We start from the raw sequence: 27,688 nt of genomic DNA on the forward strand, positions 1-27,688 counted from the left end.
CCAGACACACTGCCCTCTCTCACACTGCCCCCTCTGCCCTCTGTCACGCTGTCCTCCCTCCTCTGCCCTCTCACACGCTGTGTCCCCCTCTTCTGCCCTCTCACACGCTGTGTCTCCCTCCTCTGCCCTCTCACACGCTGTGTCCCCCTCCTCTGCCCTCTCACACGCTGTGTCCCCCTCCATTGCCCTCTCACACGCTGTGTCCCCCTCCACTGCTCCTCTCACGCTGTGTCCCCCTCCACTGCCCCGCTGTGTCCCCCTTCTCTGCTCTCTGCCCCGCTGTCCCCATCCTCTGCTCTCTGCCCCGCTGTCCCCATCCTCTGCTCTCTGCCCCGCTGTCCCCATCCTCGGCTCTCTGCCTCGCTGTCCCCATCCTCTGCCCCGCGAAAGGCGCCAGCCATAAAAAAAAAAAAGAACACAGAAACTTACCAATCCGTCGGGCGCCGGGACCCAGCAACCTCCTCTCTCCCGCAGCTTGTTACTGCCTCGATATTCAGTGACAGCTGCGAAAGAGAGGAGGCTGCTGGGTCCCGGCGCCCGATGGATTGGTAAGTTTCTGTGTTCTTTTTTTTTTTTTTTATGGCTGGCCCGCGGCACCCCAGTGACAGCGCCGCAGCACCCCTGGGAGCCGCGGCGCACAGTTTGGGAACCGCCGCCTTAGATGATGACTTCACTACAACCTCCTTCCATGACATATGTAATAAATAATAAAAATCACCACAATAGAGCACACTAGACACTGAGATGAGTTAATCCACAAGATCTTTATTTAATGCTGGAAAATGGTCTTAGCTTTCTTGAATGGTCTTGAAACTTTTCATTTCAGAAACTTAAAACAATTGGATCTTAATGAATTAAAGTTCTTGTTCTTCTCAAGTTGCAGCCTGCATAAAAAAGGAAAATACTGATAATATATTATGGACCAATAGGAATATATAACACAGCAAGGGACAATTATGAAAATTATTCCACAAATGTAGAAGTAAAAATGTTGCCCATGTCATCCAATCCAATTATGTTCTTTTTCTATTGCAGTTTGGAAAATGTGAGCAAATATGTTTGCTAATTGTAATAAGCAATTTATTTGTGCTCTTATTTGGCCATATAATGTCTTGCATGCATGCAAACTATATATTTCTATGAGAGATATATCACAAATAGTACTAAAACACAAAATTAACAATATTATGGAAGCAATACAAATGTACTTTTTTTTTGGATTGTATGGATTTATCCACTTGAGGAGACATATATATGCGATGCTGTGGATTCAATTTCTGTCCTATGTCTTTTGAATATAATTTTGTTTTTACTGGATATCAATAAGGACGGTTTTAATGTGCTGTTCTGGATTGATCTGTTCCAAAAACATAACCAAATTACATAATCTAGCCCAAAACAATAATTGATAAGTTGTAGAGAAGGGTGAACTGTAATATATTGCTTTCCTTATAGGAATAATAAATAACCTAACCTGTTGTCAACCAGAGCAAAGGAATTACATTGTCACATATTTTTCTCCCCTCTCGTTTGATAAAGCACAATATTACAAAGATTGAGATATATAATCAAGGCAGTAATCAAAATTTAAGATTGTAGAACTTATCTACATCAGTATAAGAAAATGATCACTTTCAAATGTCCCACTGCCAGATTGTTGTGAAATAGAATGCTCATTTATTAGGCAAGGAAAGTGAACAAACCCTTTAAAAAATTTATTTTTCTTTTAATAAATTTGCTCTGTCTATTTCTGCTCATTTAAGCCATGACATGCATTGATATGGGCAGCACGGTGGCTGAGTGGTTAGCACTTCTGCCTCACAGCGCTGGGGTCATGAGTTCAATTCCCGACCATGGCCTTATCTGTGAGGAGTTTGTATGTTCTCCCTGTGTTTGCGTGGGTTTCCTCCGGGTGCTCCGGTTTCCTCCCACACTCCAAAAACATACTAGTAGGTTAATTGGCTGCTATCAAAAATTGACCCTAGTCTCTCTCTCTCTCTCTCTCTCTCTCTCTCTCTTTCTGTCTGTGTGTGTGTTAGGGAATTTAGACTGTAAGCCCCAATGGGGCAGGGACTGATGTGAATGAGTTCTCTGTACAGCGCTGCGGAATCAGTGGCGCTATATAAATAAATGGTGATGATAATGATGATGATGTGCTCTGTATTTCAGTATGCTTGAAATGTTTTTATTTCTGGATGTTTTGTTTTTGTTTTTAATTATTTGAATATATTTAGGTGATATTTTATTACACTTTATCTTAAAATTGACTTTTCAGAAGAAAACTTTCTGTTTCACTTATAACTCACTAAAATGCACTTTGGTCTATCTATGAAATCATATATCAATTTATACTGAATTCAGAATAATTGGATCTCATTTTATTTAATAAACCAGATCTGTGAGCAAATTAGCAAGACATGTGCACTGACATGGTGGATCAGGTGCTGTGCTAGTGCAAAAGTGTTATCTACACCTGCACTTACGGGTTGGATGATGGCTCCAAACATGTCATCATTTGACTCGATGTTCCACCATGCATAATTAAATGAAATTACCTTCACATGATAAAATGGTCACTTGGATTGTTGAGAATTGATCAGACTGACAAACTGAAAGTGTACTATAGAAAATGGCTATACTATGTCACAAGTAAAGAACACTACGTTCAACCAAATTAGACTATTGTATGTATTTTGTTCAGTATAGTTACATTTTCCTTACACTGAGTTCTTTAGATTGTATATTGAAAATTAAAGAAATCAAATTTATTATCGTTAAATTATTAAAAAAAAAAATGGGGTCTATTTACAGGCTCTGATGTAAGTGTCCATTCATAACTACCAATTGTATTCAATAAACTAATGTATGATTGGCTAGGGTGGGGTAGGAGTGTATAGTAATAGCTACCAATGCAAATAAATGAACTAAAGAAAACAAAGGCCTGATTGGCTGGGATGGGTTACTACACACTTGAACTATTGCACTTTTGTGTAAATAACCTTCAGCAGGTTAAAATTCTTAAATTTTTATAGCATAAAAAAATTATTATAAAATATTATATTTTACCTTTTCTGCATTAATGTTCAGTCGCTTCCTTTATATGTAAAAAGGCCGCTGGTTTCTGGGGAAAAAAATTCATGAAAAAAAAACACAAAATGGTATCTACTGTATATTGTATAATATATATAGCTTGACATTATTTGTAGCACTGTGAAACATACCTCTAATATGAAGCATGCATGGTGATCTGGTGCTTCACAACATTTTTTTGCTATACTTAAGAATTCATTGATGAGTTCATTCAGTTTTTCATGTGCTATGTCATTCTTCAGTTTCACGAGTTGGATAAGCAAACTGTAAGTAAACAATCTCAGGTTATGCTTCATTAGAGACATGTTTGCAAGTTTGGATGGAGATTGTATTGTGTTCAGTTTTCAAATTATTGCATTGGATAATTTAATATAACAATATCCAGTATTGCAAGTAAAGAAGAATGGACAAGAGTTGACTTAATACAGTAATATTAGTCAAAATGAATTTAGTTTTGTGAGTAATGCTAGTTTCCTAGAATTATATGTTCTGCAACAATGGTGACTTCTGGAATAAGACATTGTTAATTATGCAAAAAATCAATACAGTCTATACATCTATACATCTAGAACTTGTATGAAAATAAATCTATTTTACTCTGCATTATATCCTCTTGGCAATCAAGACTGTCCTGAGATCATTTGCCTACTTCAATTAAAATTAGGTTCGTTTTATATTATTATCTATCTCCCTCTGTCTCCCCTCGTGTGCCCCTGACCATCCCTTTTTGTGTATGTATGTATCCTCATCAGCATTCCCCGAGATCCGAATCCATCCGAATTTAGCCTATCCGAGTACCGAGCCGAGCACGCTCGGTACTCTCCAGCCCATTCGGAATCGAAATCGAGGCAAAACGTCATTGTGATGTATTCGTATTTCTGAGCTCAGTTCTCGCGAGGTTTGAAAAGCATAAATACCAGCCTCCACAGCAATCCTTCGCCATTTGACAGAAGGAGAGAGCAGGGTTAGGTCACAGGCTATATCAGCGCAGGGACAGAGCAATAATTGGACACATTATTGTTTCTATTCTATACAATTCTAATATTAATACCAATTGTTACAGCAGTAAGAGGAGGATAGAGGAGGGTTTTTTTTTCAATTTCTGGCACTCCAAGTGCTTTTGGGGTGTCCCTTGTTCCTCATTGTTTTGCAGTAATTTTTCTGGCTGTCAAAAGTCATATTTGTCAGCAGTATAAAAAAAAATATCTAGCACTCCAAGTGCTTTTGGGGTGTCCCATATTCAGCAGTGTTTTACTTTGATTTTTCTGGCTGTCAAAAGTCATATTTGTCAGCAGTATAAAAAAAATATTTAGCACTCCAAGTGCTTTTGGGGTGTCCCACATTCCCCAGTGTTTTAATGCAATTTTTCTGGCTGTCAAAGGTCATATTTGTCAGCAATATATAGTATGTAGCAGTATTTCTACAATTTTTTGCACTACAAGTGGTTTGGGCTCATTAAAATGGATTCAAAGCAGTCCACATATGAGCAGAATCAGCAACCAGGTTCTGTCACCAGTCCTGATGGTAGTGTTCCCAGTACGTCATCTGGGAAAGGCGATGTAAAAGTACATAGTCTTTTTAAATCAGGGAAAAATACACACACACCAAAAAAAAATTTAACGTGTTGAAGCGAAAAAGAAATGTAACTGAGGAAAAGTTAAGTGCGGATAAAAAAAAAAAATTGCTAACATGCCATTCTACACATGCAGTGGCAAAGGAAGAATGAGGCCTTCGCCTTTCTCTATTAGTGGCAGATCAAAAAATGTTACTAAGCCTTCTTCTTGTACGGACACTTGTGACCAAGCAAGACCAAGTAATTTGGAGTCTAAAAGTGGTGCACAACTACTGTTACGCGTGAAAGCCAAGCTGCAAGAAAACAGTAAGGCATTACAGGATAATGTATGCTCTGAATCAGAAATGACACCAATCACTGTGGAGATTCCATCCACCAGTGGTATGTCTAATCGTGAGCATTCTGTTAGTGACAGTGTACCCATAAAGAAGTTTCCTTTCAGCAGTTCTGCTGATGTGTGCCTTAACAGCCCGAGTGTAGCCGGTGATACACCAATTGAGGATGCCACTTTGGAATTAGAAGAGGATGAGGGGGAGATTTGTGTAGGCGACGAGGGCACTAATGATGATGTTGATGATTATGATGCAGACAGATACCAAATTGCCTTTCTCAATTTCTATTTATATTCTAGACTCTATAACAGCTGAATAGTTTTCTATTTTACTCCTAGTGGAGAGGGGGTCTGATGCAGACAGATACCAAACTGGCTTGGTCCATTTATTTTTATATTCTAATTCTACAGTCTATGCAGGCTGCTTTTTTTCTATTCAACTACAAGTGGAGGACGGGGGGGGCATAGATAGCCACCAAACTACCTTGTTCCATTTATTTTTTATATTGTTCAGTCTATGCAGGCTGCTTTTTTTCTATTCAACTACAAGTGGAGGGCGGGGGGGGGGGTCATAGACAGCCACCAAACTACCTTGGTCCATTTATTTTTATATTCTAATTCTACAGTCTATGCAGGCTGATTTTTTTATATTTAACTACAAGTGGAGGGTGTAATATACACCCAAAGACGATGACTACATTGCCAATAATTAAAGATGGAAGGGGAAGACAACAAGGTTTGTCTGTATAATTTGCAGAATTAAGGACGGCCTACCAGGGATTAAACTGTTTTTTCATAATTTATCAGCTTTAGAATTACCTCACTTATCCAAGAAACTGGTGGAGCACTAAATTAGGTTATTTTAGACCAAAGAAATTGGGGCGGTTTGGCAAAACCAAAACACGACGGTAATCCAGATCCAAAACCAAAACCAAAACACGGGGGTCTCTAATATGTATGTACATGTCTGTGTACAGATAAACGTATGTATTTTTGTATGTGAATATCTTTCCCCTTTGTGTGCGCGTGCATGTGCGTATGTATGTATGTGAGTATGTATATTTGTAGGTATGTATGTGCACATCACTCTTCCCTTTGTGTGTCTTGGTCACTTTCGCTCTCACCCTTTCGTTTGAGTGTCTGTCTCTGCATTGTATGTATTTGTATCCTTTTGTCCTCCTGATATTAGCAACTGTGCAGATGCAGATTAAAAATATTTTTTAAATAATCAAAGAATAAAGCATATTTTCAATGATATTAATATTTATCGCCATCCTGAGAGGGTGACAACAGACAAGATATTATGGCGGTACAACTACTTCCGCAATACTTCTTAAATAAGCTTTCCTCAAGTAAGTATTTGGAATCCACTTTCTAGAAATTGTACTTTTTGCCCATGTCCTGCTTCTTCATGTACTTCCCAAAATACAACCCTCGCTCATGACCTGCACCTTACTCTATGATCACCTCTTCATAAGCACACTGCATCTGTTCTCTGGAACTTCTCTTCCTCATGAGACCAAATAGTCATAGAGTTTCCAAGCTAGTCCACATCATAACTAGCCTTACTCACCTGCATGTTTCCCACCATACATTTAAATATGCTTTACATTGTCAGTGGATCTTTCACCTTGTTTCATTGCCTTTTTTGTTTAGGTTTAGAGTGTACTCTGAACTGCACAATGGGAGCTGATAGAACCTTATGAATCAGTAATAATAATAATAATAATAATTCTGGATTGGATAACCTTTTCAGTATATGGTAATTATCCTTTACCTGAGAGTGCACATCATCTTTGTACAGGAATTGTCCACTTTTACTTCCATTATGCAATATCTCACTCACACATTTGTAATAATCAATGGGAGACTTTCAACTGTATTCAAATTTTAAATGCATCAAAATAGCAAACAGAAAAATAATAAGGAATTATGCGTTGTAAATGGTGAATGAAATCAAAGGGCCAGGAATATGTTTTATATAGGACTAAATCTTGGGCTAGGATTTGGTGTAGAACTATAATTAAATCTCTCCAATCTGACGTTAACAAAGAATATTCTTTGTGGTAAACTGTGATTTTCATAAAAATATAATTTCTGGTTATTGCCTATAATCTTAACCTGTGTGATCAATTAATAAATGTATTAATAATTAGATTTTTTTTTACAAGTACATCATTTTGTAAGTTACAGTATTCTTTTTTTAATAATACATGTTACACTTAACTGGTGAACAAAAAGAAAACTAGGAATTGTATTATTTAAAAATTGTGTCCCAAAGTTGACGCCCAGATGTCATCTGGTCTTTGGTTGATAAAAGTTAATAGCTGCTATGAGAATTATAAACCTTATTGTATTTTAAAAGGGCTATAATTTAAAAAAATGTTTTTAGAAAGACATGTTAGTTAAACTGACATGTAATTGGCACATAGTTCTTCACTGAAAATTTCCAGAACTTACTTCTTTTTCGTAGTTTGCTTTTCTCCTTCTGAAGCATCACAAAAGTCTGCATCAATGGGGAAATTGTTTTCATCCAGTTTTATAGGTTTGTAGGATTGGTCAGGACCAAGATCCGTGAAGCATGGTCTTCTATTGGCATACGAGTCAATGCAACAGTGTTTAACGTTATCATTTATGAATGTGTGTGACTGTCTTTCACACATGTCTCCCAACAATAAATCCAGCTGCATGGCAAAAAAAGAAGAGAAGGGGAAGTGCATTATAATTAGTTGTTGGAGCTATTCCAATTGTGGTGCAGTTGAGTGGGAGATATGTGGAAATGGTTTGCATACCATACTACAAGCTGCATTATTTACTGGTCATTGAGGTTTTAAATATGTGGTACCAAAAATTGACTCTTTTCTAGTGTTTAAACAGAAAATTGCAAAGCCATTAACAACAATCAATAAGCAAGAGAGGGAAGGTGTGTGAAAGTTAAGCCTAAATTGTTTAAGTAGATTTTTTAGAATAGATGTGTGAGAGCGGTTCTACAGGCAGGGCCATCTTTACCATTGGGCATGATGGGCAGCTGCCCAGGGGCCCCACGGGCAAGGGGGCCCCATAGGCACGGCTCTTAATGAGAATAAATAATACTGCAAAAGAAAAAAACAGCAAAAAAAACCTTCCAAGGTCACTGAGCAAGTACATCTATCTATCTCTATCTCTATATATCTATATCTGTATACATCTATATATCTATATCTAGGAGCCCCGGTGCACTGCTTTGCCCAGGGGCCCATAATGTTGTTAAGATGGCCCTGTCTACAGGTGCCGATTCCCTGTGCTGTGTTCACTGCATGTAGCAGTTGTGGATCTCAAAATAGCAGTGTATTTATGTCTACAAGGAAAGTACTGTCAATACTTTTTGTACTGACTTCAAATGCTGTATAGACACTGGATGCAGCTTGATGTATTTTGGTCTCTCCAACATTGACAATATGATCAGTAGATTCCAAAACACTGTCACAAGTTTTGTACACGTGCAGTGCAACTACTTTTGTGAAGAGGAAATGCTCTTGCCTCCAACTCTAAATTACCCCCCATCTGTTTAGATTGGAATATGAAGAAAGTAGGCAAGGACGTTAACTCACCTTTTCCTCAGCACAAGGTATTCTCTGGTCCTCAGGTAGTGCGCAACACTTGCCTGCAATTCTTGTCATTTTACCTGTGATTTCAATCAGTGTTTCGGGAGTCACCTGTGGCATTTTCTCTGTGTAGCGTATAAGCAGTCTGAAATAAAGAAAAACATATTCAAGTCTAGCTAAATAGAGATCTTTGAAGATGACCATATTCCCCTTTGGAAAAAAATATTTCTTAGTATTTTATCAAATGGTCTTGCAGTGGCTTCATTTCAGTACGATGAATACATAAATATATTTTCAACTTATTAAATGGAGATTACATTTATTTGTTCTGTGCAGTAAATTGATTTTAACAGATATTGCAACATGGAAAATGTCTACACATGGTGGACTTCCCACGAAAATAAAAACACATCAGTACAGTAAAATAAAAAGCTAACTTGGCAAAAAGAATCTAATTTATACTAATATATATATATATATATATATATATATATATATATATATATATTGGTATAAATGGTCCTCAATTGGATAAGGTCTTATCTCTGCGCTTGGCCAATGACCGTCGCCTCTCCTCCACTCTGATCATCTCTTCCCACTCTAGAATCCAGGACTTCTCCCGAGCTGCCCCCCTGCACTGGAATGACCTTCCTCGCTCCATCCGTCTCTCTCCCAACCTGTGCTCCTTCAAATGGGCACTTAAAACCCACCTGTTCCTTAAAGCCTACCAACCATCCACCTAACCCCTCATCCACTCTTTTCGTTCTCCCACTCTCCCCTGGTCCCTCTCTTCTCTCCTCCTGCTTCACTGGCTCCCTTTCGTGCCTGTTTTTGATTCACCCTCCCTTAGGATGTAAGCTCTTATGAGCAGGGCCCCCCCGCCCTCCTGTCTCCATACCGGTTTTTCTGCTCTGTCTTTAATCCATATGTCTTCCTGGAGTTCCTAAAGCATTGGTACTTTGCGTTTATTGTTCTGTACTTTGTCACCCTATTTTGTACTACTGTTTGTACTGTGTACGGCGCTGCGGAAACCTTGTGGCGCCCAACAAATAAATGATAATTATAATAATAATAATTGCAGAAGTAACCAGCTGGTTTACCAAATCCTAAGTTAATAAGGGAGAGTACTAATGCTCAAACTTCAGTTATGCACTAGTAAACACTAAATCCTCAATATGTGAGGATCTGAGGTTCTGTTCAGCCAAATCTCGGTACATTCACAAACCAGGCTCTAGTATGTAGCTCCAAACTTGCATAAATCAGGTAAAAGAGGGATGGTTGTAGGGACTATCATCTGCGTATTCCAGTGAACACACAATCTGTGAAATAGCAACTCCACCATTTTGTGAGTGACAGCAATCTCACTACACGATAGTGCTGAATCTGCAGCTAACCACAGGATGTGATGGCATACCATGTCTGTATTGCGCAAGGAACACGTCCATTAAGGTTTCTATCTTAATCGTCGTAATTTCATTGCTTTTTGCAGTTTGAGTTGAGTTTCAATCATTATCTTACGTTGTAGATTGTGTATAAGGAACCTTAATCGGACATGTTAAACCGTAAATTTTTTGGGCTATGGAATATATATATCTATATATAGCTATCTATCTATATATATATATATATATATATATATATATATATATAATTATAGATATAGATATATATATCATCAGCAGCAGCATTTATTTATATAGTGCCACTGATTCCGCAGCGCTGTACAGAGAGCTCACTCACATCAGTCCCTGCCCCTTTGGAGCTTACAGTCTAAATTGCCTAACAGACAGACAGACTAGGGTCAATTAACCCACTAGTATGTTTTTGGAGTATGGGAGGAAATATATAATATATATATATATATATATATATATATATATATATATATATATACATATATATATATATATATATATATATATATATATGTGTGTGTATATTTATAATTAGGCCCTCTTCTGAGCCTGTGCCAGAGGAATAATAGTTGTGTGTTTCATGACATAGAAGACTGTCAAGCAGTAGTGTCTACCTATTTTATCACATAAGCCAGGGATGACATATTAAGTTGGTATAACTTGGTGAGAACTGCATAGAGGATCACGTACAACCCTTAATGCTGTAATACTATATTTAATGGCTTTATATATTCCCAATTGTAAAGCGCTATGGAATTTGCTAGCGTTATATAAATAAATGTTGATGTTGATGTATTTGTTATTTAGTTTAATAACATAAGTTACATTTTAAGCACAGCCTGAAGTAAAACCACCACAAAACATTATCAGAACTAATACACCCAACTGCAAAATGACATAAGTAAGTATATCATTTATGAGATTTACAGAATGCTTGACCTACCCTTAATTTGAATTTGAAATAGTGGCAGGGGGGCATATGTGATACCTAAAACACCAGTTGGACATGTGTGATATTTGTAACATTAAGTAACATATTATATACGCTATATATACTATACTATATTACCATACTGGAGAAACTTACTGAATTTGATATAAATAAGGACCCAACTTCTCAAAGGCAGCACAGTTCTCCTGCTCTAATGTACGACTCTTCTGGATTCCAGCTTCTAACAGTTGAGGCTGCAGGAAACCAGAAATGTAATTGATATGAAGATGAACAGCCACATAACATATATATATAATTAAATTATTACATTAACGATCTTATCAAGTCAGTAGCCATACCGCATTCTTGTAACACTCAGGAGGGTTTTCGGTTGCACAGCACTTTTTAAGCAGACCTTCATATCCACTGGCAACTCGCAGTAATGATTGTGGAGCTAATTCAGGGTGAATTCTTGAAAAGGCATGGGCAAATCTGTAAAAGCAAAAATATAAAAAAAACAACCCAATATGCTTAAAATGAGTCAGCCAGTAAATGTAGCAATCATTTCATTATTAGATAGAAAGATTGCTCAATATTATTTTACCTAAACAGAAATTACTTGTATCCAAATAGACATTAAAGGTATATTTACTTAGCCAAGAAAATATCTTTTTGGTCCTCCAAATTTTTGCACACATGTTCATCTGAATAAAACTCTGTCAAGTCCCTGGGCACGTCAGCTGGAATATCATCATTTGGTTGGTGCAGAATACAGGGGGTGCGGTCCATGATAGGTTTCTCACAACAAACTTTCAGCTTGGGTGATAGCTTTTCGTAATTGTCACAAGTATGTTGGGTGAGTTCCATCTTTGAGAAAAGAGAAATTTACGTGTATAATGTTACATTTTATGCCAATATTTATTTTAACCACCTACATAAAGCTCCTATTAAGACATGTAATCATGCATATGAAAGTGATAAAAGGGTATGTATAATGACATTAGTTCTACAACCTCGATGCTTTAATGCTGAGGTCTCTCAGACTGGGTTGTACTTTGCTGTCCATACTCTTAGCAATCTATTTAATAGATATGTTTTGCACCGATTTACTTTTGTTTAATGGGAATGATCTGAATGATGTAGCATGCAGTATGTTGTTTATTCTATAGGGAGGTTTATCTATTAATGCAAGTTAGAGTCTTGCAATGTGCGACATATTGTCAAAAAATGTAACAACTCGTGATAGATTTTCTCAGTTAACAGATTCAAGAAAATACAAGATAAAATAATTCTCCCTCTCTTAAAACACATTTGTTGTTTTGCTACAGTCTAACATTATTACCACTTTAACATTACAGTGCTTTTCTAAATGTCTGTTAATAAATATGAAAAGTTCCCTGTTTCCAAAACAGTGAACCAATGTACTTTTATTTTCCTTTACACTGAATGGTTTGTGGATTACTGTATAGCCGAGTGCTCCTCAGTTACGTTAACAATTAATTGTGCAAGCTAACAACATATGATATAAATTTGGTAGCTTTATTACAGTTACCAAACTTGATATGTTTTCTACTCATAAGTTCAGAACAGGATTGGAAGACATTTATGACAAATGTTTTACAGGTTGCTGTGTAAAATAAGACAAGGGATGTCACCCATAGCAGCCAGACAGATGTTTGCGTTCATCTTCTAATATATACTAGAAAGATTGTAGCTAGAACCTGACTGGTCAATACTTTTATACAATTTAACACAGAATAGTTTTATGTAGATCCAAGGTCAGATTTGGAAACTATACTGAATAAAACTTCACTTGTCTTTTGAGACTCTAACAAAACAATTCTAGCTAGTGTCTCATTTATTCTGTGACTTTAAGCATTATATATATATATATATATATATATATATATATATATATATATATGTGTGTGTGTATTTATATGTGTCGTAGGCCACTGTGTTCGTTTCCTTACCCTCTCAATCATGCATTCTACAGCATCAAGTTGACAACAGTCCTTATTCAAATGTACAACTTCAAGGGTCAGTTTCTGTATATCTCCAAAATCAGCAGCAGGATACTTTTGGCTAAGTACACATAGTTTTCTGGAGATAAAAGGGAGAGTAATAACAGGTTCTATCACTATTAATGCTCCAAACACAGAATGTTCCCTTTCACGTGTGTTTTACACCAATTAGTAATATCTCAGATGATGCACTTATAAAATGATATACTACATACAAGCATACAACTGTGTTTTGGTATCTGTAAAAATTTGCACTCATTTAGAGGAATTTTGTTAGCAATTTCCACATTCAAATGATATTATGCTATTGGTGTGTACGTGCCCATATGCAATATCACTAAAGTTTTATCGTCTTGGCCTCCTTTTGAGCTTTCAGCCATGCACTTATCTGACTAGACAAAGTTCTGTATTTCTGTTGCACAAGAATACGAGACAGCTGTGCATTGAAAACAACTGTATCCAAAGAGCAGCTTTGTGTCATATCCAAAGACAATGAACTTAATCAACTCCGCTCATATAATGAAATTTCTGAAATGCACAAATGATACTCCCTTCAGATAAAAGGATCATGTTATTCCATATGAAAAGGCACAGGATTATCATAGTAAATTATCATTATATATCTTTGTTTAGTGTATGTAGATGCTTACAAGGCCTGGAGGACTCTTTCTGAAAATGTTTCAAGAATCTGACATGTTTGTCTCTGTTGACTTTCAATATAAATTGTTGTTTTTTTAAGTTCTGTGAACTACAAAAGAAATGAAAACATGTTATTGAACGAAATAAATATTTGTTCAACATTATTTATTAGCTCATGTATTTCAATCAGTACCTAAACAGGATTAACATCATCAAAATTGACCCTAGTGTCTGTCTCTCTGCCTGTCTCTCTGCCTGTCTCTCTGCCTGTCTCTCTGCCTGTCTCTCTGTCTGTCTCGGAATTTAGACTGTAAGCTCCAATGGGGCAGGGACTGAGTTCTCTATACAGCGCTGCGGAATCAGTGGCGCTATATAAATAAATGGTGATGATGATGATGATGATAAAGTGAATCTCACATTACTTTTCCTATATTGTCCAATCCCAAAACATCATTTTGGAAAGAACTCACGTTATAAGGACTAGATAAGTCTAATCTATCTTTCTATTATTGATTCCATTCTGTGTAAAAGAAGCGCTTATTTATCCATCCATTTTTGTATTTGATGCAGTTTGTTTTGTAGACATATTTTGGGTATTATATGTCAGGAGGATCTGCATTCTTTTAGTGCGCTCGGTTCAACTGTCATTATGTATCTCTGTGTACAATAGATTACTACTTTAGATTACTACATAACTATATATATTACTGATATTTCTACTTTATGAACAATATGTGGATTTAAAGACAAAAAGATTGCATTTATTTAGTTCCCTGCTGTCCAGAATAATTTATTCTATGTATAATAATTTGAAAATAAACTGAGATCTTACCCGGTCTTTAAAACATGTTGGTTTGTCTTCCGCTTCGCAACATTCAGTGATAATAATATTATATTGGCTAGCGAGGAACAGAACTATCGGGGGGTAGAGATTTGGATGTCTCGAAGCAATATCATCTATGTAGCTGTAATTATGCAAATCATACAGTTATTGCATTTTACAGTGTGATACGTCAATCATTAACTTCTTAACTGGCCGCCCTTGCTCTTGTGGATCAACAATCAATATCACATCTAGCTTTGCAATTTATACATACAAACAGTGCCACTATAATGCTAGTAGCGCTGTATACAAAGAAGTGTATTCATATATACAAGCTTGCCAGCAGGGCCTTCTTACCGCTCTGTCTGTCTGTATTACCCATTATTGTTTTATTACCGTGCTTGTTCCCAATTATAAAGCGCTACGGGATTTGCTGGCGCTAAATAAATAAATGATGATGATGATTCATATAAATATATATATATATATATATATATATATATATATATATATATATATATAAATACAGAAACTAACAAAGTATGGTGATCAACCCAATTCTCCCTTGCTTTCTCAGGTCTTATATACAACATAAAACACTTCCTTATGCATAAAAGGTGGCTGCTATCCTTCAAAGACTGGGGTGGTAAGTCTGGTAAATACAAAAGATCTAAAACATGGAGGAGGAGTAACAAGGCACCTGAGTGTGTAGTAGTACCCAATAAAGCAAGGTGTTCAGTTATATGTGTACCCGGTACAGGCGTAAGTAAGGCACATCTGTACAATAAATCCCAAATTTCAGTAGAATCAGCAGTCATTAAATCTTGTAACTCCAAATGGGAATTCTGCAATTAGAAACAAAAGTAACCAGAGATAGTGTAGTACTTATAGTGGAAACACCCAAATAAAGTCCATGTGCGTACCAGATAGAAATAAAATATAAGGTTTATCTTTATTTGGGTGTTTCCACTATTTAGATGAGAAATACTACAATCTCTCTGGTTTCTTATGTTTCTGTTATTGGTGTACTCTTTATTGTACACAGGTCACCATTGAATGGACTCTACATCATCCAATTACAATGAGATAGTGGCTCTGTATTGAACACCGGCCACTAGAATATAGTCCCTGCATTGTACATTAATCATTTTGTAATATCCACCAGGCAATGTGTCCTGTATTTTAAACTAGCCACCTGAGAATGGGAGAATAGGACTTGTATCTTATACGGGTCACGGAAATGGGCTCTGCTCAGCATCACTTTGCTGGTATATTATGTGGCACGGTACTCTGTGCTGCTACACAAGTACATATATATATATATATATATATATATATATATATATATATATATATATATATTCGGCTTTAGAAACATATAGACACTGCTGGATATTATGTGTTAAATAAAAGTGGGTTCACTTACTGAGGTGGAAGCATTTTACCTAGTTTTTCTTTGGTGCCAAAACAATTTTATACCCAAAATCAAGAAGATAGCTGAATGGTAAAATCATGACCTCACAAACTAGGTAAAAGAATGTGCCCAATTTCTACTTCTTGCAGCTCATTTTAATATTTTACTTCTCCTGTACTGTTACTCTTATTGACCTAAAGTTGTTTGCAAAATGAATGAAAAGATGGTGATGAATGATGAAAAGTCAGAATACATTTATCCTCCTTAATCATCCAAAGGAAAAATTTCTACCTTGCAAATGACTCCTTTGCAAGGTGGAAATTTTCCTGCACCCCTCAATTATATCCCTGCATCACTCAATTCTTATCTGTCATAAATGCTCCCCTTTATCGACTTCACATATATACTGTAAAATAACTAAATATTGTGTTTCCTTTTTTCCTGTAGATTGTTAATATTAAAATATTAAAACTTACTGATCATAAGCATGTTCTGGGTTTTCTTTGTGTTCTTTGCAGACTGCATCAATGTTTGGTACCTGATATGAATCTGATTTAACATCTCTGTGCTCTACAAAGCACTTGTTTCTCTCTGGATCTTGCTTGGGACAACACTCTTTGGTCCATGGATAATTGTGATCTAAATCTTTCACTTTGCAAACTTTGTCATAAAACAGAGTTATCTGTTAAAATTAAATAACAAAATGAAAAGCCAACAATTAGAAAGGCATGTTATGGACACAGAGCAATCTGCTTTTACTTTAACAAAGGCTTTTTTTTTTTAGATATGAAATAATGCACCCACTACTTGAACTACAACAAAAATTAGTGATGAGTTCTGTGGCCCTTTAATAGTATGAGATACCAAAATTTGAAGTAGTCTTTTTTGGAAAATAAATAGTTTATTATTTTTATCACATATTCTCTGCTGTATTACAATATCTTTTATATTTTGTTTATTGGGATTGACTAGGAGACTCCATAGAAACAAAGCATATCTGGTGTAATAAGATGTCCTGGGATTGGTTGTGAGTATAAAATGCTTGGTTGGAATGCTGTCCTGAGAAGCCCTCTTTGGTCAGGGGTGCCCCAATGCTGATAAGCTTCCCGGCAAACCGCAATAAATATTGCATTGTGGTCAGGGAGTTTTCTTCGGCTTTAAAGTATGTTTTGATATGCTTACCTTTTTTGGTTCATTTTTATTTTTAAGTAGAACAAGACATAATCTAACATGGCTGTGCCCTATTAATAGATTATATTTCTCTTTGTGGGACTCCTTATGTATGGTGGAAAGAAAGGACAGATTCCATGGGAGAGGAAATGGGGCTGAGTGCATGCATGATTATTAAACACTGTGGTTAAAATATTGTTATCTGTGATTCTCTGATATCACTAATAGTCACAAATTAAAATAGAATTCACACAAGTTTTAACACCACTCATTATGATCCTATTAACCACATTGATGTTATTATAGATTTCTCTATATAGTTTTACTAATTTGATGTACTGTAATTAGTGTATCAATAACAATAAACATGTATTTTTAGCACAGATGAGGCACAAATTAATATAAAGAGATAGTGATGGAACTACTAACTGATGTACCTCAATGACGAATGGCCGTTTTAATAGGACATAATATAAAATTGACCTAGTACATTTTAAGGATACTAGAAATCACATGACTCTTAAGTCAGTTCAGCAATACTTATAATACATCAGAGAAGATTTTTCAATTCAACATGAAAAGTGCTATTGTTAACCACTGTGCATGGTGGTGCAATAGTTAGCGTTCTGCCTCACAGCCCTGTGGTCATGAGATTGAATCTTCACCAGGGCCCTATCTGTGTGGAGTTTGTATGTTGTTCATGTGTTTACTTTGGTTTCTTTAGGGTGCTTCAATATTCTCCCACAGTTCAAAAACATACAGGTTGGTTAATTGGCGTTTGACAAAATGGATCAATGTGTGTGTGTGTGTGTGTGTGTGTGTGTGTGTGTGTGTGTGTGTGTGTGTGTGTGTGTGTGTGTGTGTGTGTGTGGATGTGTGTGTGTTTGTCTCGGAATTCAGGATGTAAGCCCCAATGGGAGAGGGATTGATGTGAATGACTATGTACAAATGATAGTCATGATAGCTCCCGTTTATTGTTTATAATTCAGGACTGAAACATTAAGTGTAACTCACATATTTTTACAGATGGAATTTATGCCTCTTAAATTACATTTTTAAATTTGTTATTTTTTTCAGAGCATAAAAAATGTACATAAGTTGTTATTTAGATCAGGAAGGATGTATTACTGAGGCATATTCTTATACTCACAGAAGTACACTTTTACATTGCTTTTTAAGAAAGCATTTATTCACTTTTTAGGACTATTTTTAAGTATACTCAAATACGTGCAAGTAGATCATACCAGTGGTTTTTTGCATTCTTCATCATCTCCGTGATCTACACAGTGCTTAGCCAAAGCGCTGATATCCGCCTGCACTTTCAGGTGTTCTTCAAGTGAGTCTCTCTGTAAGTTTTGTGCCAGCAATACCAACACTCTGCAAAATAACAATATGTAATTGAATAGTTTAGTCATGGTCTATCTAACATATTCAAATTATATTTACTTATTGTAAGGAAAGTGATAGTTTTACAGGACATCCATCCTATGCTTTCAATGCTTTGCTATTAGTTTTAAGGCTTTGGGGTTTTCTGGGGGTATAAATAGTAAAGTATTGTAAGAGTAAATAATTTAGTGAAATTACCTGATTTGTGTCCAATTTACAGATGTGTGTGAGGTGAAATTGGCCAGATCCATCATCAGTGATCAGGAAAAATAACATGTTTAGTATGACCAGCAGTGACTCACATACACTTCAGTCATTGGTCATCTGCATTTTCTAGAGTTCGCCATCAACTTGAATCAATCTTGAGCAGATTTTTGTCAATGGCACACTTGTTGCTTTTTGCCCACATGGTAAATTTGGCCAAAGACAGCCATATAGACACAACATCCAGACATTTTTATTCCATTTGTGTCCGGTTTTAACTATCTCTAAATGTCTCTTAATGTTGGGATCTATTTCACGATTCACTGACTTACACTAGAATTAATAGCATAATGAGCTTAACTGGAAAATGAGCAGGCAAAGCAGTATGCCAAGAAGACACAAGTTGGTTTACATTGCTTTAATATTTTTATAATTAAACCATCAGTATAATCTTGATGGTGGACATATCCATTTATATGTAATGTTTGAACCAGAAACTTTAATATTAAAGGGTAGCCTCATATATAAAATAGGTCAAAGCAAATCAGTGTCACACGACTTTATTGTTTTCTTATATTTTTAATCTCTATATATTTTTAATCTATATCATAATCGCTACAATCTTGTTTATTCTTTGTTGTGCAAGAAGAGTATTGAAAAATTATACACTGCAAATAATTAAACGGCAAATAAGTCTTGGAAATAAATCAATTGAATTAAAACCCTTATGGAGTTGGGACTGCCAATCATAATAATTAGGAAAAAAACAATGTTGTAAGCCAGTGGATCTCAAACTTTCCCAGTTTGAGGCACCCTTAGGGTCTCCATATTTTTTTCAAGGCATCCCTAAGCCAAAAATAATTACGAAGTAGTTCCCCACCTTGCTTACCCAGTTTACCACCGGTCCTGGCCGCAGCACCCCTGTGAGAACGCCACGGTACCCCAGGGAGCCGCAGTGCACAATATGGGAACTGCTGCTGTAGGGGGTTGAATGCAGCATTCAAGAGAGTTTATTTACAATACTCAAAGGTGCAAATTTTCAGTAGCGGCCAGATTTTTATTTTCATTGTTTAACTTGTAACTAGATAGCTAATGTGTGATTAGTTTCTATGGTGTTATAGCAGATTTGCATAATTGAGCAGCTTTTTAAATGGAAATCTGAAACTATTTACATTGTAGATTTATGCAAAATAATAAAAATAGCAAATGTAATGTTATGCTCAAAGTACTAAAGTACTTACAATCGATTAAAGCCGGTTGTTCCAATTGCAGTGTAAATATCACCAATGAGCCGAGGATGATGGTCTAAGAAAAATAGGATAAAGGAGGGGCAATAAATATATATATAAACATTTCTCAGAAACATTGTTAAAAATCTAGTGTTGACTTTGCAACGTGATTTATTTTTAGACATTGGCAGTTTTTTAAAAAAATCTTCTGGTTAAAGAGTCATAAAAAGGTATAATCTTATATGTATTTCTACCTCACCTGTTTTGTTTGTGTGCTATTTCATATAATGGTAAAGCCTAACCAATCTTCTTCACTAACATAGCAGTTATAGGTAAATGATTGGTTGTTATGAGTTACTGCACTGTACAAGTTGTACAGTACAAATGCTGTCTAAATTTTTACTTTTCTAAATATCCTCTTTCATAACACAGGCAAGGCAAAGATATTTTCTGTAGAGTGCCCAGGAAAGCAGGGTTCACAAAAAGTTCAAGTCAAACAATTAAAAGAATACCTTTTAACATAGAGATGCTCAAACCTGGCTGGCTCCATTGAAATTCGATGGAGCCAGCCAGCTTGAGTAGTTGAAACATCTCTACTTTTGACTTTCAGGCTTATCAGGCAAACCTGTTAACAAGGTTTACATAAGGTTTTGCAAGTTAAATATGATACTGAAGCAGGCTGTATTGTAAAATAACAACAAATATAGCTTCCTGCACATCATAAATGATATACTTAAATAGAAAGCAGGATACTTTAAAAAAGAAAAAATATTTATTTTCTAATCGTCTCATCATTTTTCACCTCTTCTTGTTCCCACAAGCTTCTTGATCCCTGCATCCAATATAGACAGAAAATAACATACCAGCCATTGTTAGAGTTATGGGGAAAACTAAATGTGAAAAAGGTTGGTAAAAACTCATATTAATTAATTTATCTGTAGTTTGTTTTGCTACTCATTAATTCTTACTCTTACCGACATCTCGCTTGGGCAAAATTCTTGAATCAGTTACAGTGAAGCAGATGAGCAGACAAATCAGAATGACCCACTTCATGGCTGCAGGTTTTTTGGGGGAGGACCTCTTAGAAGCCTAAAGAATGTGAGAAAACCGATTGAATTTATATGGGTTTCTGCATCAAGTTAAGAAATTATTAACTAGTCTGGCTTTATAATTTATTAATATTTACCTTGCCATTGAAATAAGTGATGGCAAAAACACATTGTTTAATCAATGTAAATTAACTTGGTGCTGGCACTCATCTCGTTGAAAGTCCTTGTATATCAGATAGACTTTTACAGATGAGCTAAAACAAAGTCTTTGGTAATTATGCTATGAAACTACGAACAAAAGGTTAAGCAAAGTGATCCTTGATATGACAGCAACAAAGTCTGTGTTCATAGTCTGCACATCTTCCAAATACATATAAAGGTCAAATAGTGAAAAGCTAAAATATTTTATTGGTTTCCCAGTGTATATTACTAGCACTCATCAGTTTAAATATATGTATTTTAATAAATTGCTCTACTGACGGGGATTTTTGTATTCACTGCTAATTGGAACCATAAATACTGTGGAAGACAATATATTATCATATCATTCGGACTTAATATCCATAAGTGTAAACAAAAATGGCTGAGAGAAATAGAAAATGAACACGTTGTTCTTGGAAAATTAACAATTCAGCTAATGTCTGTAACTTAAAAAGCACGTAGACAATGATATTAATAATCTCCCCTCAGCCCAATTGATACATATTTGATGTAAAAAAAGCTGTATTTTATAGATCACATTGAATAATCCTCTGGAGAAATCACTTCTAAGTTATGAAATGCGTCAGGATCGATGATTGATAGCATCTGACCACCTATTACCGCCTTAAGGTTTCGCTTTATGATCTGCAACTCACCGTGCTTTTTGTAAGAATCTTACGAGAGATGTAGCAATAGACATTTCTGTGTGGATACAATTGAAATACTGTTAACATTAATAGCTTTGACACTGGCTTAGTACGTGTTATACAAGCAAGCTTAATATAGTGGAGATCTGCATCCGAAACCGAGAAGGTGTCAGGGGTCTCTTTGCATGTTTTTCCATGAAAGACACAGTATTAGATACCGAAAGGGTGGGCATATTTGATTACCGCTCGTAGCAGCGGTGTGTCATTGGATTAATACGTTCCTATAAAGGGACCCGACTAGCGTGGAGATTTGAATTTCTGACCAGGAAAGTGGATACTTTTTGAACATCTAATATGCACTTAAGATTTTGCTGTTGATTATCAAGCCGCTCTCTGAATATACGGAGGCGGTATTAGTGGAAAGGAGTTGAATTGATTTTTTGATGTATATTACTCCCTTAGCTATCTACATCTCTAGGAGTATTGAGACACATTTGAACTAGTCTATTAATTTGAAAGTTCACCTATAAAAGTTACAAAGTCAAGTGTAAATTTGACTACAGATGTTTTTGGATCATTATATATATTCATACCAGGGGTGAATTATCTTTAGGGATATGGATTACCATTGAACTTTACTCCCCTCATTAGAGACTGATTTACTTAAGGAGATTATTGGTAATTGTGGTTTTATATTTATTTTTAATCAAGTAGATCTGTGCACAGATCATGAGATTTAAGTGAATATATGTTGTTTATTTTTATTTATTATTTTCAATTTTTATTTTTATATTTGTCAATAAATGTGTATGTTTTAATTATTTGAATTTCTCAGATTTATTCACAATTGAGTGAGTGCTACTCAATTGGTTTTTAATCCTTGATTTTGAATAAACAGGAACCCACAGGTCCTTCACAGATGCGGGGGTTGTTTGAGATACATGGTCTATCAGTGCCAGAATTAGTAGTTATTTTATAGATTGTGACTGTTGGACAATCGGCCATTATAGTCTCTAGTTAGCAGTCAAAACTCCACTATATTTCAGCTGCAATATGTCGCGACTAAGGACACCTTCCCTGTTCAGACCCTAGGCAATATTGCCGTTCAATGTAAAATAACAAAGTGCATAAATACCAATGTTCCATTCTATTCAACCTATTAGCGGAGGCCCGTTCCAACCGCAGTGAGTGGTGAGTAGGGAACCCCGCTAACATCAAAAGCTTTTTGTGTAAATTATATACTCATGCACATGGCTGATGTTATGAGAATTATCCCAGTGATATCACAGACTTCATATATTTCATACATATAAAATACATATAAAATAAATATATGGACATAATTCAGCCCCTGCTTAGCTCATTGTTACACATTTTAGACTATACAGAATAAAGAATAAATAGTTAATATGCAAATTACTGTACAGAAAATAAACTTTAGGTGTAAAGTGAGCAGAGTGCTTCCTGTGCACTTCTGTTGCCCAAGCCACGGGATTATGTGGCTTTTCCACAGATCTGAGCCTGGGTTATTTTTCCACTCAGAAACTAAAACTGGCATAATTAACAGTATTAAAATAAAAAGGTGGCACTTGTTCTTAATGTAAGTATATAATCTACCTAGAATAGTAGAAGAAACAGGCTAGCTTACTTGGTAAAGTGCCATGGAATAAAAAAAATCTATTGTTCTTATTATTTCAAGCTTACATCAGCAAACGTTCAATAAAGAAATCAAATCCAGATGCTACATAACAATAAAATGAAAAAGACGAAGTAATAGTGAGGGAGAAAGGGCAGTGTCACCCAATGCTACAGGGAGCAGGAGAACCGTACAATGGGGAGGAAGAGCGAATTACAAAGGTGCAGAGAAGCAGCAGGCAAAATACAGGACAATCAAGAAGCATAAATGCAAAAGTTGGGGCAAATTCAGTGTACTGCACATATGATCAGTATAGTCACATTGCATCAGATGCACAATGCACTTTATAAGGGCTAAATAAGGGCAATATTTTTTTTCATCATTGATCTCTTAATTGAACTGCACTATCCCTGTTTGCTTTGTAGATGCAGTATGAATATTAAATGTAAAATGTATATAAAATATACTCTTGTTTTTTTTATACTTTTCTTTTAATAATGTATTTCCTCATGAAAATTGGTTAATTGCTCAAATTCAGTTTGGAATTTTACCTAAAATAAACTATGCATAGTTAGCTCTGCTAAAATACACCAGTTCTTGCTGAGTAAACATAAGAGTTTTGAAAGTTTTGAAATACAGAGTCCATGTTTATTCTCAGATTTCACTGGCTGTTCTTTGCCCTGAATTGCCAAACACTTTAAAGGGGATCTGATTGCTAAACAATATAATATGTTTAATTACCAGCTACTAGTTATTGTTGGTCTAGACAAATCCCAGAGTCCAAATATATAGTATGCCTATAAATGAAATGTTGTATTAGTGCTGCTTGTTTTTTTGGGTCATTTTCTAAGGATCCTTACACATATAGTACATTGTTTATACTAAACAAATTTTGGATTATCTTGTAAATTGTAAACTAATGTTACACTAGAAAGCAGATTAGAAAATAAATAATTAAAAGTTCATTTTTTACTGTATCCAGGGTCTGTCTGGCAACTTTTAACCTGAAGGTGCAAACACAAGCAAATGGCCCAGGCTTTTCTAACAGCTTCATGCAACTTAAAAATTGTAGAGACAGAAGACATTCAAACATGTTTTGTCTAGTGTTGGTGTGATTTATATTAGAGATAAGCGATTTGGAGTCAGAGTAATCTGTTAGATCTGAGAATTGTGGATCCAAGTATAAACAAAACACGACTCGATTCTTTGTGCCAAAATCGAATCTGAAAATGAGGCAAAACATAATTTACGTGACTTTTTTTTCGGATATCTTCTATAGATATAGCCCTCCCCCTGTTCTCATCTGCCATTTTAGAATGGACAGTGTGTAGGGAGGAAGGTGGCTTGCAGGCTGTGCTAGTAAAATAGCATGTAGAGAGTAACTAGATCATTAGACAGGATGAAATAGGACATTTTACATACAAAACAATAGCTGTGATTATTTTTAATGCATTTTATTTCTGTAGTGATCAGTCAGCCAGAATAGTTTACTGATCGATTGGGTGTTCACCTGGTGTTGTGGCCGGCAGCTCCAACTTGTTCAAGAAGCATTACTCCTCTTAGCAACCATGGATCACTCTACAGATAACGAGCAACCCAGTACCAGTACTGCCATTAGTAGTACTTTTACCATTACGAATTCTACTAGTAAAAAAGGTCATGTGGGAAAAACATGGAAAAAAGCATCCTCAAAATCCAAATACTACTTGATGTAAGTAGGCGGATTAAAATCAAAGTTTCTGAACAATGTGCTGAATTGTCCAAAAAAAAAGGAAAATAGCTAACATTTCAAACACCACCAACAGTGGCAAGACAAGGCTCAGGCTATGTCCACTTTTTGGTATTAGGAGTCCTGTTACTGGTGGTACTGGTATGTGTACTAGAATGCCATTGCAAAACAGAATGCCAAACATGGTCATGCACATTCCTTAACTTCCCATGCACCACCTTCTTGCTGAGAGTGTAGGGTTGTCACCTCTAAAACAGCCAAATCAGTGCCTGAAAATAACACTAGGCTGAAGAACAACTTGGGCACTCACAGAATCCCGAGGAGAGTCTAAAGAGGGTATCCATGAGTACTATATGGAAGTATGATGCTTCAGATTCTGACACACTCATTATAGAGCAACTTTCTTCCCAAATTCTTCAACCATTTGGACATGTGAGGATAAGTAGTAGTACTAGTAATATTAATAATGATGATTTACACATAGAAATTGAGGACACTACTTTGGATCTTACAAATGTGTAGGATGAGGGAGATAATTGTAGATCTGAAAATGAATGTGTTGTACATGAATGAGATAATAAGGAGGAAGATGATTATTGTGACTAACTAAGGCATCAACCAAAGTTTCCACTACCTCATGCCCCTGATAAGCGCATAAGCATGCCGGGCATAAGACAAAAAAAGCACCTATTCTGTTTAAAAATATTCTTATTGCAACCCATACAACATTTGTCAAGTCATCTATAGCCTTTGATAGACAAAATAAGTAGAGGTAGGGACGTTGGTCATGTAGGCACCTCCTCCCTGTTACATTTGTAGCAAGTTCATTCAAATTGTTTTTCCAAACATGGCAATTGTGTATAGTAACAAGCAGCCCAGCATGAGTTAGCAGCCAAATGGATTGACAGTTGCAATCCTCACTGGCATCAACACCTTCATCATCAACCTCCTCATTATTAGTACATAGTCCAGCATCCAATTTTCTAATTCCAATTGACTTTCCTAATGCAATCCATGATTCCCAAGAGACATCCTTGCATGTGCTGCTGCTCTTGCGGCGGATGATACAAGCCTAGTTTTACATTGTCTGTGAAGCAAGCATTTGAAAGAAGAAACAAGTATGACAGTCAGCATCCTGTCGCACATTAGATCACTAAAGCAATGACAGCTATGTTAGTATTGGATGTGCATCCAATTTCTGCCATCAATGCATCAGGTTTCAGCTGATTAGTTGAGGTCATGTGTCCACGCGACCAAATTCCATCTTGATTCCATTTTTCCCAAATATCAATCCCTCAGCTGTACCAGAAGGTTAAACAAAAAGTAATTCAGTCCCTAGAAAATGCCATTGTACCAACTGTTCACTTAACTACAGATAGGGGTGTCGAAGTCAACAAATTGGATAAAGTCATTTCAATTAAAGTCTAGCAAACTTGGTTGTCTTTGTTTGAAAAGATGCGTACGGTACGCATCTACGTACAAGGGCACGCTACGGCGTGAAAGGGCGTACGCATCCACTACACGTGGCAGCAACAGTAATTGGTCTTTTACCATACATTCGCACAAACACGTATACTTATAAAATAGTACACATTAATGGTAGTTGCAACATATAGTCAGTTATGTCGAAATATAGTAGTATTTATATGTTATATCAGAGTTACATGCATATTAGTGAAATATACGGAACGGGTTAAAGGAATAACATCATGAGTGGTATCATAATGAACCTTGTTACATATCCTACTGTTTGGTTCACTCTGCGAGGGAATCGCAGAGTGCATACGCAAGTTATGAATGATAGGGAATTATGAACTACTTAAGACTAAGGAATCCTGGCGGGAAGAGCAGAGCCTACCCCCTGCAGAGATGACCCCCTCCTTTGGATTCCTTAGGATGAACCAGCCAATGATTGACGACCCCTTGGACATTCCTGAGACCCGGACCAATAGATGCAAGCTATACCATCTTCATTGTATTACTGTATTTGATTATGTATATAAGCAGCAGCTTGTGATCCATAGTGGAGACATCTTGTCCCCAGACTTCAGGATTGAATGACTGCACTGGATCCAGAGCGCCTGCGATAAGTAACGGCTGTATTTACTATTACTTCGCTTGAGCATATATATATTCTATTATTTGCGAATAAATCTCTGTGCTTTGGAAACACAACTCGAGGTTCGACAATCGTTATTGGTTAGCGACAATACGCACATAACAATTTGGGGGCTCGTGAGCTTTGGAGGTTTCGTTGCCGATGATACGCAAGACCAACGGATTTCGGTTCCTCAACAAAGGGTGGAGACGCGTCATAAACGGGTAAGAACGCATGGTGTTCAAAACCTGAATTTTACTCTGTGTTGCGAAACCGAATGTCCGTTTTGCATTATCTAGGGCACGCTAACTAGAACCTAGGGACAAAAGAGAAAACTGTTTATTTTTTCTGTCATTGTGCGTTTTAACTGTATTGCATTGCATAGCGTATGTGTATTTCCTGCTGTGCGTACGCGAACTTCCGGTAGACTTGCCACGTGGTTAAACAATCGTTTTGATAGTTATTATACATGCATAGTATAATTACTTGTGAAAGCCTCTGAGACATTATTACTA

General features: G+C 36.2%; 1 protein-coding gene and 1 long non-coding RNA gene across 2 annotated transcripts in view; both read right to left on the reverse strand.

Annotated features, from left to right (window-relative positions):
- Positions 1–745: 745 nt before the first annotated feature.
- On the reverse strand, positions 746–20,913 carry LOC142143935 (albumin-like). The gene is made up of 15 exons (XM_075202228.1): positions 20,788–20,913; positions 19,826–19,889; positions 18,239–18,371; positions 16,301–16,506; positions 14,420–14,552; positions 13,599–13,696; positions 12,898–13,027; positions 11,577–11,791; positions 11,284–11,416; positions 11,081–11,178; positions 8,585–8,723; positions 7,455–7,678; positions 3,222–3,354; positions 3,067–3,121; positions 746–884 (listed from the first exon to the last, which is right to left on the reverse strand). The coding sequence occupies exons 1-14, from the start codon at positions 20,864–20,866 to the stop codon at positions 3,077–3,079; spliced, it is 1,830 nt and encodes a 609-aa protein (XP_075058329.1). The 5' UTR covers positions 20,867–20,913; the 3' UTR covers positions 746–884; positions 3,067–3,076.
- Positions 20,914–21,718: 805 nt separating this feature from the next.
- Positions 21,719–27,688, reverse strand: part of LOC142143955 (uncharacterized) — a 119,844-nt gene continuing 113,874 nt past the window's right edge. The window contains exon 3 of the long non-coding RNA XR_012689617.1: positions 21,719–21,765. This is a non-coding gene — a long non-coding RNA (uncharacterized LOC142143955). The remainder of the gene's footprint in view (positions 21,766–27,688) is intronic.

This window comes from Mixophyes fleayi, chromosome 1 (assembly GCF_038048845.1).
Source record: "Mixophyes fleayi isolate aMixFle1 chromosome 1, aMixFle1.hap1, whole genome shotgun sequence".
In the NCBI taxonomy this organism is placed as follows: Eukaryota; Metazoa; Chordata; class Amphibia; order Anura; family Limnodynastidae; genus Mixophyes; species Mixophyes fleayi.

Excerpts from the sequence above, each read along its gene's own strand:
- LOC142143935 (XM_075202228.1), bottom strand. The coding sequence starts at position 20,866 with ATGAAGTGGGTCATTCTGATTTGTCTGCTCATCTGCTTCACTGTAACT. Across the intron at positions 18,372-19,825 it reads ACAACCGGCTTTAATCGATT|AGTGTTGGTATTGCTGGCAC; the intron begins GTAAGTACTTTA and ends GTTATTTTGCAG. Across the intron at positions 11,179-11,283 it reads CTGAGTGTTACAAGAATGCG|CCTCAACTGTTAGAAGCTGG; the intron begins GTATGGCTACTG and ends GGTTTCCTGCAG.